Raw genomic sequence first — 15,204 nt, forward strand, 5'->3', positions numbered from 1 at the left:
ATGCTAAGCCACAAAACAGGTCCAGGTCCATCTGTGTTGCTGGGCAGAAATAGAGGGTATTATGTTTAGTAAAGTCAGTCTGATAGAGAAAGACAAACACTGTATGTTTTCACTTACATGTGGAATCTAAAAAGTAAAACAAATGAAAGAATATAACAAAACAAACTCACAGATACAGTCAACAAACCAGTGGTTACCACTGGGGAAAGGGGTTGGGGGAGTGGCAACATAGGGGAAGAGGATTAGGAGGTATAAACTACTATGTATAAAATAAGTAAACTACAAGGATGTAATGTACAGCACAGGGAATATAGCCAACATTTTATAGTAACTTTAAATGAAGTATAATCTATAAAAATATTGAATCACTATGCAGTACACCTAAAACTAATATAATACTATAAATCAACTACACTTCGATAAGAAGAGAAAAAAACAAAGACCAAAACCAAAAATCACAATGAGGGACTTCCCTGGTGGTACAGTGGTTAAGAATCTGCCTGCCAATGCAGGGGACACAGGTTCGATCCCTGGTCCGGGAAGATCCCACATGCCACAGAGCAACTAAGCCCATGCACCACAACTACTGAGCCTGCTTTCTAGAGCCCATGAGCCACAACTACTGAAGCCCACGCACCCTAGAGCCCGCGTGCCACAACAACTGAGCCCGCATGCCACACTTACTGAAGCCTGCACACTCTAGGGCCTGCATGCTGCAACTACTGAAGCCCACGCACCTAGAGCCTGTGCTCCGCAACAAGAGAAGCCACCACAATGAGAAGCCCACGCACCGTAATGAAGTGTAGCCCCTGCTCGCCACAACTAGAGGAAGCCTGCACACAGCAACAAAGACCCAATGCAGCCAAAAATAAATAAAATTAAATTTTAAAAAAGTCACAATACCTTTCACTTGTTAAGAATGACTATTATGAAAAAGGCAAAAGATAAGTGTCAGAAAGGATGTGCAGAAAAGGGAATCCTTGCGCACCACTAGTGGAAATGTAAATTGGTTCAGCTACTATGGAAATCAGTATGGAGGTTCCTCAAAAAATTAAGAATTGGGCTTCCCTGGTGGCGCAGTGGTTGAGAATCTGCCTGCCAATGCAGGGGACACGGGTTCGAGCCCTGGTCTGGGAAGATCCCACATGCCGCGGAGCAACTAGGCCCGTGAGCCACAACCTGAGCCTGCGCGTCTGGAGCTTGTGCTCGGCAACAAGAGAGGCCGCGACAGTGAGAGGCCCGCGCACCGCGATGAAGAGTGGCCCCCACTCGCCACAACTAGAGAAAGCCCTCACACAGAAACGAAGACCCAACACAGCCAAAAAAATAAAAATAAATAAATAAAATAAATAAATAATTAAAAAAAAAAAACACCCAAAAAAAAAAAAAAAAATTAAGAATTATCATATGATTCAGCAATTTCACTTCTGGTTATGTATCCAAAGGATACTAAAATATTAATCTGAAAAGATATGTGCACCCCTATTTTCATTGCAGCATTATTTACCAATAGCTAAGACGTTGAAATAACCTAAGCATCCACCAACAGATGAATGGATAAAGAAAATGTGGCATATATATATGATGGGATATTATTCAGCCATGAAAAAAGAAATCTTGCCACAAAATAAATCAACCTGGAGGGCATTATACTAAGTTAAATAAGTCAAAGAAAGACAAATACTGTATGATCTCACTCATGTGGAATCTAAGAAAACTGAACCCATAGCAACAGAGAACAGACTGTGGTTGCCATAGGCTGGGGGTGGGGTAAATGGGTGAAGATGGTGAAAGGGCACAAACTTTACAGTTGTAAGATGAAGTTCTAGTGATGTACAGCCTGTTGACTGTGGTTAACAATACTGCATTGTATATTTCAAAGTTGCTAAGAGAGTAGGTTTTAGAAGTTCTCACCAGATTACATAAGAAATTTTAACTACGTGAGGTGATGGATGTGTTAAATACCCTTATTCTGGTGGTCATTTTACAGCATATGAATGGATAAAATCATTGTTGTACACCTTAAACTTACACGATGTCATATCAATTATATCTCAATAAAGTTAGGAAAAGAAGTTTTTAAAAAGTTACGAAGAAAAAAATTACATTTGCAATGTTGTGCAACCATCACCACTATTTCCAAAATTTTTCATCACCCCAAATAGAAACTCTGTAACCATGAGCAATAGCTCCCCCTTTCCAATCCCTTCCAGCCCCAGGTAACTTCTCACCTATTTTGTCTGTATGAATTTGCCTAGTGAGGATATTTCCTATAATTAGTCATACAATATTTGTCCTTTTATGTCTGATTTATTTCACTTAACATGTTTTCAAGGTTCATCCCTGTCACAGCATGTATTAGAGCTTCCTTCCTTTCTATGGCTAAGTAATATTCCATTGGTTGTATATGCCACATTTTGGGTACCCATTTATCTGCTGATGGACACTTGGGTTGTTTCTACCTTTTGGCTAATGTGAATAATGCTGCAATAAGTATTGGTATAAGTATCTGTTCCACCAGCAATGTACAAGACTTCTAAATTTTCTACATTCTCACCAACACTTGTTACTTTCCACTTTTTTTAAATTACTGCCATCCTAGTAGGTGTGAAGTGGTATTTCACTGTGGTTTTCATTTGCATTTCCCTGATGGCTAATTATGTAGAGTATCTTTTCATGTGCTTGTTGGGCATTTCTGTATCTTCTTTGGAGAAATGTCTACTCAAGTCCTTTGCCCATTTATAATTTAGTTTGTCTTTTTGTTGTTGAGTTGTAGTTCTTTATATATTCTATATATTAATTTCTTATCAGATATTTAATTTACAAATATTTGCTCCCATTCTGTACATTTTATCACTTTCTTAATAAAGTATCCTTTAATGCACAAGTTTTAAATTTTGATGAAGCCCAATTCATACATTTTTTTCTTTTGTTGCTCATGCTTGTGGTATCACGTTTAAGAATCTGTGGCCAAACCCAAGGTCATGAAGATTTACCATGTTTCCTTCTAAGAATCTTATGGTATTAGCTCTTGGGTCATCGATCCATTTTGAGCTAATTTTTTTATGTGGTGTGAGATGGGGTGGTCCAATTTCATTCTTTTGCATGTGAAAATCCAGTTAGCCAGAATCATCTGTTGAAGACTTTTGTTCATTGAATAGGCTTGGCACCCTTGTTGAAAATCAACTGCCCATGTGTGTATGCATTAGACAACTCTTCTGAGATGTAAAACGGAATAGAGAACAGATGATAACTCGCATATTTGTTAGTGATGGGAATGATCTAGAAGAGAGAGGGAAATCAATAATGCAGGAAAGGGGAAGCACACTGTTTTAATAGTCAAGAGGGGATGGTACTGAAGATATAAGTGGAAGGACTGACCTTGGAGTACAGAGTTTATAAGAACTGGCAGGAAGGCAGAGTGTATCACTGCAAATGCTGCTAGGTAGGTAGTAGCAGTAACTTAGGGAAATGAATCCCACCTATTCAACAAATACTTACAGTCACCTACTTTATGACAGACGTTGTTCCAGGGATTCAATGATGAATCAAAACACACAGGGTCCTATATTCTTGGAGCTATCAAATCTAGGGATAAGACAGAAACATCAACTACAAAGGACGTGTGGTAGGATTGAGGATGTGAAAGTGGAGCTGGAAATGGGGGCGTTGGGACAATATAATCAAATCCATGTTTTAAAATGGTTGCTGAGGGGCCAGTTACTTAGCTACTGAAGGAGACCCGAATGTTGGTCTATCGCCCAGGAAAAATTCTGATCAGTAAGCAACATTAACATAACATTGTTATCAATAAGTAACATCAACAACATATCACCTACTACACATTAAATTGAAGACAATGCTGTCTTCTAACAGTTCTATAAACTATTACAGTATTGAATAAAATTATGGGATTTAAATATTCAGAATAGTGTTTCCTCTCACAAAGTGATCCTTAATTAACTCTTGTTTAATATACCAGTCTATTTTAGAATTAGTCCTGAGACCAAAAACCCAGAGTAGGTAGAATACAAGTAAAATTAAATGAAATACCACTAAATACCTTTCATGGAAACTCTATACCCTTGAAAAATTCATGTAAGATCTTAACACAGTTAAAATTCAGTGAAGACTTAGATTGTAGAAGGAAATTAAATAAAAAGATAGTTACTACCTGTGGATTTAACTAATATTTGTCTTGTGATTCACCCTAGCATTTTGTACATTTTGATATGTATGACGACTTACCATCCTCACAGTGGTGGAGGCTTAATGGGCTATCTAATCTAATCCAGCCTCAAAATCTGCTCCCATGGATCACTCACTCAGAAGCCACTTCCACATCGGCCTAAATTCTCAGGAGAATCCTGGGACATGAGAGCTGTCCAGAGAGCCAGTGAACTGTCTCTATAGGCTACAGAAGAGTCCTGGAGATACTTGCTGTTTCTGAACTCCTATGAACTTAGTAGGTCAGAAATAACTTAAGTTTTCAAGGACACAGGCAAAAAAACAAAGACAAATGGCCTCTATTCAATAAGGTTACCTCTCAAACTCTAGTGAGCAACAGTGGAGGGGGAAAAAGACAATTCCAAAATCAGAAGTTGACCACAGTGCTTTTTAACTAGTATGATGAACTGTTCTTGTGGCTCAAGGTCTTATCTGGGCGTGTTTATCAAAGAATTTATAAAGTTATCCTCTGCAAAAGAGTAAGAAAACTTTGTAAAATGTCAGAGAATCACTGCAAAATATGCCGCTGTTGACACTTACACATGATACCTAACATTTCATCAATTTTCAAAATAAAGAGTTTGAATGAAAAAAAAATTTACAACTGTTATTTTCTTTCAGGACTCATTAATTTTTGGAAAGCACTTCACTGGAGGTCAAAATGTACTATTTGCTAGGAAAATAAAAAATATTTTAGTGACAAAGTTCTATGTGGTTTCAAAGCTAATTATCAATCTCTTAGACTGTGTTTTGAAACTGCCAGCTTTAAGCCTAAAATTATTCAAATGCCAATGCTGTTATGGTCAGCGTGAGAAATAAATTCTATACAATTCCTCCAGCTTCCAAATAAAAGGATTTTTATAGTCAGAAAATCTGTTTATAAATTATAATATAAAATTTAAAATTCACCATATTTCAGCATCAAAAACATATGCCAGGAAAAAGAATCATGTATTGAATATAACAGAAAATAGGCTCTGTTCCTATTTATAAAAAAATCTCATTATAAAAGCAAACCTGTGGAGCAGAAATATGGAATTCAGTTCATCTGGTTATGCCTCAGGTGTAAGGAAATGCGTTGAACCAAGCGGCAGTGTGGGTGGTGGGAATGGAAAATGAAACAGGTGAAATGGATAGTTCGTGAAAGAGGTAATTTTTCTCATAAAGATGTATAATTCTCAACTGAAAGATGATTTAGTCTAAGCTAGGAAATACATTTAAGTGGAACAGGTAAAAAAGATACCAATTTTTAAAAATGGGAGGGGCACTGCAAATGTGAGAGGCTGGTAAAGTTGAAACTTTTACCACAATCCTCTCCCCAAATCTCTGACACTTATTGTATTGTTCCAGGAAGGGATATATTTCTTTCAATAAGCTTCACACAAGTATTTTTTATGGATACATATATTTTCTAACATAAATAAACCAAAGCCAAATGAAAATAAAAACTTACTTATCAGAAACGTAACAATTCCCTGTCTATATCTTAAATAAAATCATATAATTTCCAGCTTCTAGTTAATAGCTCTATGAGGATGTTCATAAAGAGTCAATTCTGCTTAATATAGGGATGAAACCTATCTCCTAGGGAGGGAAGAGAAGGGGGTGGAGAGAAGGGGATTTATCCAGTATTATATAGAGAGCCCAAAGACAGTCTGAAATTTTATTCTACCATCTCTCTCCTCCTTCCTTCCCTTCCTTCTTTCCTTCTCTCTTTTAGTCTAAGTAAAATACCCAATGACCAGGAATTTTCTGTCAATCTCTCTAAGCTATAAAAATTTTAGGCACACAAACTGACAAAATATATAAAACCCAAACATCCAATTTAAATATTTTAGGCATTTTTATTTAATAAATAACTTCAGTAAATAGCACTGTAAAAAGTGAACTGTTAAAATTAAAAGGCACTTAAAATAAGAATGTGACTAGTATGAAACCAAACAGGAAATTCGAACAGTGAGAAGTAAATATACACTGGTCTGTTACAGCACTAATTGAAATTAAGAATTGCTTAATTGATGGCTGTTGCATAAGCCATAGTACAATTTCACATGGTCATTAAAAAGGCAAATGTACAGCTAAAACATCAATGAAAAAGTACTGATAAAAAAAAGTCTTACCCAAAATTGCAAACAAATACATTAAATGATTAGAAGAGGTGAAAAAAAGCACCAGGCTTTAAACAAAATAAAATGAATAAAATAAAATAAATTCACCCAGAGGTCCCCAATTCAGCAAATACTATGTAAATTAAGGCCTTTATATAAATCAAGGACTTTTTTTTTTTGCAGAAAATTCCCCAATACTTCTATCCAAGGCTTGAATTTAAAAAAAGAAGGCATAAAAGTTACCAAGATTAAGTAACTCTTGAAATGGCACACAGGTTTTAAAGCTATGTTTTCCCTTCCTAACTCTGACTTTTCCCATGGCCTTTGTAGATCAAATAGTTCATTATTTCACACGAGTAACTCCCAACATACTCATCTTTCAGATATATCATGTCATCAGTCATGTCTAATAAGGAAAATAACAAAATAATAAATTTAAAACAATTCTAAACTAGCTAGAAGGACATTCACTTTGGATTCTGTATAACTGAAAAGTGACATATCTGCAAAGCGAGAAATCAGTTTTAATACTTGATTAACAGAAACTCTCATCATACTCATTACTTTAACTACTGCCCTTTCAATCACTCTAGAAATATCGCTTAATCCACTAAGAGCTGGATTTCAACAGTCCAGGAGGAAAAGGTCAAAAAGGCACAATGCAACCTTAGATGATAAGGAAAACCATCCTGTCTCAAGTCTTCTGTCAGTCCCTGGCATTGATTATAACATTATTTTCAAAATAATTAAAAAATTTTCAAATTATACATATTGTACACTTTCAGAACCTGCCCATGAGAGAACCACAGCAACACTGCCCTGAAACTACCTTACTGTGGCTGTGGAATTACTACTTTGCACTCAGTGTTGTGGATACGCAAAGGCAGCGCTCATTTTCCCTCATACTTCGGGTTGACAACAGTTGTCACAGCACTCTTATAAATAGGATTTTCACCCTAAAAAAAAGAGAAAAGTTATCAGTCGCTCTACTGAAGTCATGTAACATTATTTATAAGACAATATTAAAAGTAAAGATCGTTTTCAGAAGTCATTTCCATTTTATCTGTCCAGGTATCACACTGAATTTTTTAAAAGGCATTAAAAAGTTTACACAGAAGTTGAAAATGAAGGCTTTGCCCTACAAAGTCTAAAGGTACCCCTGTCCTCTGGCATTATTTCCTTTCTGAGCCATTCCTCCACTGGAGGATGTGCTGTTAACGGCTTCTCTCTTTTAAACTGGTTTTGAATGCCTGTCTTGAAACTAATTTTGAACTTGAGGAATTCTTCTGCCATCAACTGCCTGATTCGTAACCCTTTACTGTGCACAAAGGTGCTTGATAATGAACAGACTCCTTGGCTTTCATCTCTCTGAGGGAGATATTCTTCTGAGGCTCTGCCACAAAAGTTGCGGAGAGTTCTGGGGTAAGACTGTCACAGTGTCACTGCGGGCACAGTACCTCCACCAAGGCATCACACTGCCGCATTTGCTTAGACAAAAATAATTTCCATTCTTCATGAAATAACTGCTATTCTTCAATATCGTACTGATGAAATGTTTTATTTTATTGTTAATACTGTATTTTACTAAAGAGTACTGAAATCAAGCCCAGTAAATGACTCCAAGCCATAAACACAAGAGATTTTTCAATATCCAAAACTTTACTGACACTGATGTTTTAAAACAGGAAAATAACATACATCCCCATGCTATCATTTTCTTAAAAAATTCTCTTATGCTAAGTGATACATTTAAATATCTGCTACAGCATTCTTTCTCCTGCTTGAAAGTCAAATGAGAAATATGGCCAAATATTCCTATCTCAGAGGAAATAACAGTGAGTACAAATGAAACAAATATTAAAAAAAAACTTAAAACATTTAAAATTTTAGGCAAAAATTAAGATTTTGAAATGCTGTTTAGTTTTATATCTTACTATAGAACCATTTGAGGTGATTTCAAAAAATATAGGAAGCATCTAAACAGTAATTTTTGCTTTTAAATTTTATTCACACTTCACTGCAGGTTATATTTGGATATAGTTTTCATTGCCACAATCTCTGCCTCCTAGGAGGGTACAGTTTGGTGGATGACAAACATGAAGATAAATTAAGGCGCTCTGAAATAGTACAAAAGAGAATTATGTACATAAAAAGGGAACAGTATAAGAAAAAAGGGATTGACTCTGAGAAGATCAGGGATATTGTCAAAATGAAACTGTAGATAAAACATTGAAAGGTATATAGACACACATACACATGCAGTCAAGGTGTTGGGAAAAGAATGGCACAGTTAGGTAGAAATATACATAGTTCAGAAGTTTTTAAGGGTGCATGTGTATGTTTTGAGGAGTGGGGAAGGGAAAGGAGACAAGAAAGAAGACAGCGCCAGATCACGAAAGGTCCTGTGTGCCATGCTAAAAAGACTGAATTTATCTTGCAGACAGGAAATCACTGAGGGAAAATGAAACATATAAGGGCTGGGTCTTGAGAGACACCAAATAAACCACTATGACTTCAGCTTAGCAGTGAGCCTGGATACCAAGTGAAACGTGACAATGTGCCTTAGCCCCACCCCACAAAACACAATTTGACCAGTCATTTCTGAAACATGGAGGAACTCAGGATCCCTCAGAGACAAACATCATATAATCTGGATGATAAAAAGTCACATAGGATATCAAACTCTGAGCTCTAATCCCAACTGGAGCTAAAATATGATTATACAGACATTGTAGCAGACATTTCATAATGGAGACCGGAGTCTGGATCCTGGCGACTACATTGCTAATGAGTGATCAGTACAAGTAAGTTACATTCTTTATTTCCACCTTCCTATTATATGAGGCTAGGACTGACCATTCTTTCAAATATGCTAGGAAAATAAATTACCATTTAATTGTTTCTTTAAACTAATGCATTAGATAAATCTAATGTTTAATACTTAAAAATTGTAAGGGAGGTAACAACAACAACAAAAAATGGAGAACAACAACAACAAAAAAACACCTAAGTTATAGATGAATCCAAAGTACGATTTATATGGCAGAACTTACCTTTGGAGAAAAGTTTGCCATTTCATATTCACAAACATTTATACTTATTATTTCAAAGTCCATCCAAACAAAATTTTAACATGCAAGGTTACAGGTAAAATTAAATTATCTGCGTTGGGCATCACCTTAAATGAAGGTAAGCTAAAATAATGCAGATTAGTTCCCATGTTCAGAGTGCAACCCCTCCCCATCCCAACAAAAAGCAAAGGCTATTTAAATCAAGAGAACAGGGTTATGTTCAGCAGTTACGTCCTCTGTTCTCAGTAAACGTCATCCGTGTGCTCCCTCTGGAAGGGCGGACACGGTGGTGACAGCATCATTTCTGTAGTGTATTAGAAATGCAGTGCACAACCGTGGGGATTAGCAGCCCACATTTAGTGTGCTTAACAGCTGTAACAATTACAAAGCTGACGATCTGATTTCTTTAATGTACCTACATGAGTGGTCTTATGTGCTGAAATAATCAGAGTGCCTATTATCTGAAATATGTTAATGATATAATTAACTGACTGGCAACCTTGGTCCCATATTGGAAAAGTGCTTTATAAGCCATGATTTGTTTTAATTTCTTAATGCTCATTCATTAATTTCTATTGTTTATTTCTACTTTAATTTTTCTTGAGAAAACATCTCAAAATAACCTGTAGCCATTAATTTGCCTGGATTTCACTAATGAATAAAGAAATTTTTACAAAATTTTCACAGCTTGAATTGCTCAAAATGCTTATATTGGCTGAAGAAGTAATACTGTAGCCAAAAATTGACTTAACAATGAAAACATTAAGTTTCACTATTAATTATTGATAATTTCCTTCAAAGCACAATTTAACATACAGCAAAGGTAAAAATTTCACCTTTCAATAGGAGATATAGAAATTTTTCTCATATAAGAAGTAACCATAAGAAAGTGTCAATATTTGATTGTTTTTGACAGGGAGGGAGGGAGGGAGGGAAATCAGCAAATCAGTTTCCTTCTAAAAATGACTTTCTGTAAAGCATTAAGTGAGAAAGAAAAGAATGTATCAAATCTCATACTAACAGGAAAACGTACCAAACTACCCATATATGAAACTGACAATAATTTTCTGCCATCAAATTTAACTTTGCCATTTCAAAAGTCTTAAAATCTGCTTAGAAATAAAAGAAAAATCTGACAAGTAATGGTTTCTAATGTTATCGGTACTTCCTGTATCTCTTAAAAATATTAAACATTCCTGTACTTTAACACCTTGTTATTATAAGTACACTTCTCAGCAGAGTAAATAAGCAAATCTGCAGTGTTGGTTTCTAGGTAACAAAGTGATCTCCCAGTTACAATGTCTGCCCAAAACAGTAGTGCTAGAGTAACACTAACACCATTAAGTTAACCAGAAATATCAAAAACTGTCATTTTCTGTAAAGAGTGATCTCCCTCTTCCTGACCAGGTAACAGCGTCTCCCGAAGACACTGACTGCTACTAATACAAGGTAGTGGTTAAGAACCTGGACCCTGGAGCCCAGGGGCCTGGGTTTGAATCTCAGCTCTTCCACTAACTAGCCCTGCGAACTTAGCCAAGTTACTGAACCCTTCTGTGCCTCAGTTTTCCAATATGTGAAATAAGAATAAAAGTAGTTAGGAAAGGAAAGAAGAGTTCTGGATCAGCAGTCAGGAGAACTGGTTCTAATCACAATCTTTTTATCGGAGAGTTTTAGGGGCTTACATAATTATATTAAAACATGCTAGAAGCACTTCATGAAAATTCAGTTACAAGGAAGAAGCCTGTCCGCTACTGCTAAAAGAGAAAATGATAAATTTGTCATCCAGGTAAAGCATACACTCACCAAAATAACTTACCCTAGCTTAGAGAATACGTTAACCAAGCTTTATTACCACTATGAAATTTTCAACTAAGTTTTTATTTAAAACTATAATAGGATTTTTCTCTTTAAAGTCTTTGTTACCTTTCAAAAAAAGTTCAGTGTTAACTTTGAATATTAGAATTATTCAATAACTAAGAAGAAGAAATATATATAAATAAAAGGTTCTGATTTTTAAAGGAATTTTAAGTTACAGTCAAGAACTAAAGATTTTCAAAATATTTCTAGAATCAATAATGATGACACTGTAGTTATATATTATACAAATGTTATACCAGGTTACATTTATTCTATTTTGAGCTTTAGTTTTCATGTTCGCTTTTCATTGTTTCACCCTAAAACTTACATATAATAATTTGTTATATTATTATAAGGATAATAATACTACCTAAAGCAAAGGACTCTAGTAAGGATTGTAACTGACAGGCTGCTATCATACACTACAGTCATTAGCCAAGAACAACCACACCAAACAGTATCACTACTGACTCCATGTTAAAGCTCTGGGAAGTGACCCAGTGCCATTCTACTTACTAAGTGCAAGAGCTGGGACTCAACCCAGGTCTCTCTGATCACAAAGCACATTCTCTTTTCACTACAACACAGCTGCTGCTTCTATACCATAAAGCTTAATCCAAAGCCCCTCTAAACACTAACTCTGTATTAACACACAAAAAGAAAAGCCATAGTATAGCCATATAAATAAAGCCAGACTTAAAAAAAAAAAAAGGCAGCAATAGTGATAAAGGACACACAGTGCAGTAAAAAGGATAAATTTCACATGCAAAGACAGAAAATGAAAGAAAATACGAACGGCAACTTAGAGACCAGCTTTACGTCCATAGTTTGGATTCTTGAAATTATTAATAGGACTCTTGTAAATCGGATTTTCTTGCTAAAGTAAAAGAAATAGTTTCTAATGATTTCATCAGAAAAAAGCTGACATGTATAGTGTTTAAACACTATAAAAGAGAATTTTTACTATTTTTACACTTCCAAAATTAATTTTTTAAAAAAACCCAAGCAAATTGTAGTAAAATGCAAATGACTAAAATTCATTTACAATTTAACAATACTGAAGATTGCCACTGCTTTTTTGTATCAAAAGATGAATACACGAAGGCCAACGCTTGGCCACCGCGGCCTCTCACCCCACGCTTCAAAGCACTAAATGCTGGCATCAACTTTCATCACTTACAGCTTCTAAATTTTTATAGAGCCAGGTTTATTAAGTTGTAAAATTACAGAGAATAAAAATACCCTTTTAAAGTACATAGTTCCATGAATTCTCAAATGTATAAACACACCCACAATGAAGATCATCTCAAGATCCCTCGGGCCCCTTCCCCCAGCTCCAGCCCCTGCAAACCACTGGCTCTCATTTCTGCCTCTAGAGTTTTACCTTTTCCAGACTGTCACATAAGTGGAATCATACAGTATGTAGCCTTTTGAGTCTGGCTGCTTTCTGCTTAGGTTTCTTTGTTGGGGGAAAAGAAAAAGAGAAAAAGCTTTCTACTGAATAGCTTTCTATTACTTAGGATTCTATTTGACATGAGAAAAAAAAAGGCAGAAGAGCAGATTTAAGATTAAAATTATTAAGGAAATAAAAACATTGACCACAGTAACCAGAAGAAACATTCTTATAATTGTTTTGTTTTAATGGGATATACTTAAAAGATATACTTTTCTATTTTTCACTAAATGCCAGTTTTCTGAATAATAAATTTTGGGGGGAATAAAATATTTAAAGGACTTTAATAATCAGCTTTAGCGCTAATAAGTCTTAGAAGTGTTACATTTGCTTTATGAATCACCCTCCTTTTTAGATGATTTCCAACTTACCGTGTCCCATTTGGCATTCATTTTTTCCTTTTCAAATTTGGCAAATTCCCTTCTGTCATGAATGATCATTAAAAGCTTCCAAATCAGCAGCAATGCAAGGCCAATAAGAACAATTCCAGCAACCACACCTGCTACAATTGGAATAATGTCTGGACCAGTGGGGCACTCTGTAAAGTAAGACGCAAAGGATGAGCACATAAGGGATGAGAACGTGAAGGTACAGCCAAAATTACAAAGAGCTGGGCAGTCTCATAAAACACACAGGAATTAAAATCCCAAGATAAGTGAATGTACACTATCCCAAAGAATCTATAAAAAAGATACTAGAAGTAACAGATGGGTTTACAAGACCCCAGCATACATGATCAATAAAGAAAAGTCATGTATTTCTATGTATTATATAGAAATTGATTTCTACAATTTGGAAATTGAAATTTAGAAAACAGTATTTTCTACAATAGCACCAAAAATCATGATATACCTATGTATAAATCTAAGAAAATATGTGCAAGATTTACATGCTAAAAATTACTAAACACTGATGAAAAAAAGACCTGAATAAATGGAGAGAGATTCCACGTTCATGGATTAGAAGACTCAACATTGTTAAAATGTCAATTCTCCCCCAATTTTTTTTTTATTAATTAATTTATTTTTTTTTTTTGTTTTTTTTTTGTTTTTTTTTTGTTTTTTTTTTTATTTTATTATTTATGACTGTGTTGAGTCTTCGTTTCTGTGTGAGGGCTTTCTCTAGTTGCGGCAAGTGGGGGCCACTCCTCATCGCGGTGCGCGGGCCTCTCACCATCGCGGCCTCTCTCGTTGCGGAGCACAGGCTCCAGACGCGCAGGCTCAGTAATTGTGGCTCACGGGCCCAGCCGCTCCGTGGCATGTGGGATCTTCCCAGACCAGGGCTGGAACCCGTGTCCCCTGCATCGGCAGGCAGATTCTCAACCACTGCGCCACCAGGGAAGCCCCCAATTAATTTATTTTTATTTTTGGCTGCACTGGGTCTTCGTTGCTGTGCGTGGGCTTTCTCTAGTTGCAGCAAGCGGGGGCTACTCTTCGTTGACATGTATAGTGCACGGGCTTCTCATTGCAGTGGCTTCTCTTGTTGTGGAGCATGGGCTCTAGGTGCACAGGCTCAGTAGTTGTGGCACAAGGGCTCTGGAGCGCAGGCCCAGTAGTTGTGGCGCACGGGCTTAGTTGCTCTGCGGCATGTGGGATCTTCCTGGACCAGGGCTCGAACCCATGTCCCCTGCACTGGCAGGCGGATTCTTAACCACTGTGCCACCAGGGAAGTCCCTCCCCCAATTTGATCTATAAACTCACTGCTATCCCAATCAAAATCCTGGCAGGACGTGTAGATATCAAGCAAGTTTATTCTAAAATTTACAAAGAAGTAGGAGAACTAGGAAAGTGTTTCAAAAGCACTTTCAGAAAAGAACAAAGTTGGACAACTTATATTACCAGAGTTCACAACTAGCTATGAAGCAACACTAACTGAGACAGTGTGGTATTGGCTAAAGGACAGATGCCTGGATTAATGGAACACAATCAAGAGTCAGAAACAGGCCCACATATATAAGCTCATCTCATTTTCAACCAAGGTGGAGAAAGGTCAACCTTTTCAACAAATGGTGCAAGAACGACTGGAAATCTACATATAAAAAACTGGACCTCACTCCATATACTAAGATCAGCTCACAGTGGGTTACGGACCTAAATGGAAAACCAGGAACTATAAAACTTTTAGAAGAAAACACAGGAGAAAAATCCTTATGAACTTGAATTAGGCAAAGAGTTCTAAGACATAATAGTAAAGAGCAAGATCTGTAAAAGAAAAACTTGGTAAATCGTAGTTCATCAAAATATAAGCTTCTGGTCTTCAAAAAACACTTAAGAAAATGAAAAGACAAGGAGGCACAGACTGTGAGACAGTATTTGAAAAATACATATGCAAAACAATACAGAGACTTTAAAAAAACAGTTTGGCTGTTTCTTCTGAAGTTAAATATATGCCTCCAAAATCCATTCCTAATATTTATCCAGGAGAAATTAAAACTTACATTCCCATAAAAATCTGACCACAAATGTAGAAAGTTCCAAAGTATATTAAA

General features: G+C 36.1%; 1 protein-coding gene across 4 annotated transcripts in view; it reads right to left on the minus strand.

Annotated features, from left to right (window-relative positions):
- Positions 1 to 6,046: 6,046 nt before the first annotated feature.
- The window catches only part of ITGB1 (integrin subunit beta 1), a 43,952-nt gene continuing 34,794 nt past the window's right edge, over positions 6,047 to 15,204 (minus strand). For 2 of the 4 annotated variants that reach the window (XM_036841525.1, XM_036841524.1), the window contains exons 15-17: positions 13,088 to 13,254; positions 12,060 to 12,140; positions 6,047 to 7,291 (exon numbers count right to left, since the gene is read on the minus strand). In XM_036841525.1, coding sequence (XP_036697420.1) covers positions 12,066 to 12,140; positions 13,088 to 13,254 — 242 coding nt within the window. In that variant the 3' untranslated portion in view covers positions 6,047 to 7,291; positions 12,060 to 12,065. The remainder of the gene's footprint in view (positions 7,292 to 12,059; positions 12,141 to 13,087; positions 13,255 to 15,204) is intronic. The other 2 variants (XM_036841527.1, XM_036841526.1) reach the window with 1 other exon arrangement.

Source organism: Balaenoptera musculus, chromosome 2, assembly GCF_009873245.2.
Source record: "Balaenoptera musculus isolate JJ_BM4_2016_0621 chromosome 2, mBalMus1.pri.v3, whole genome shotgun sequence".
NCBI classification, from domain to species: domain Eukaryota; kingdom Metazoa; phylum Chordata; class Mammalia; order Artiodactyla; family Balaenopteridae; genus Balaenoptera; species Balaenoptera musculus.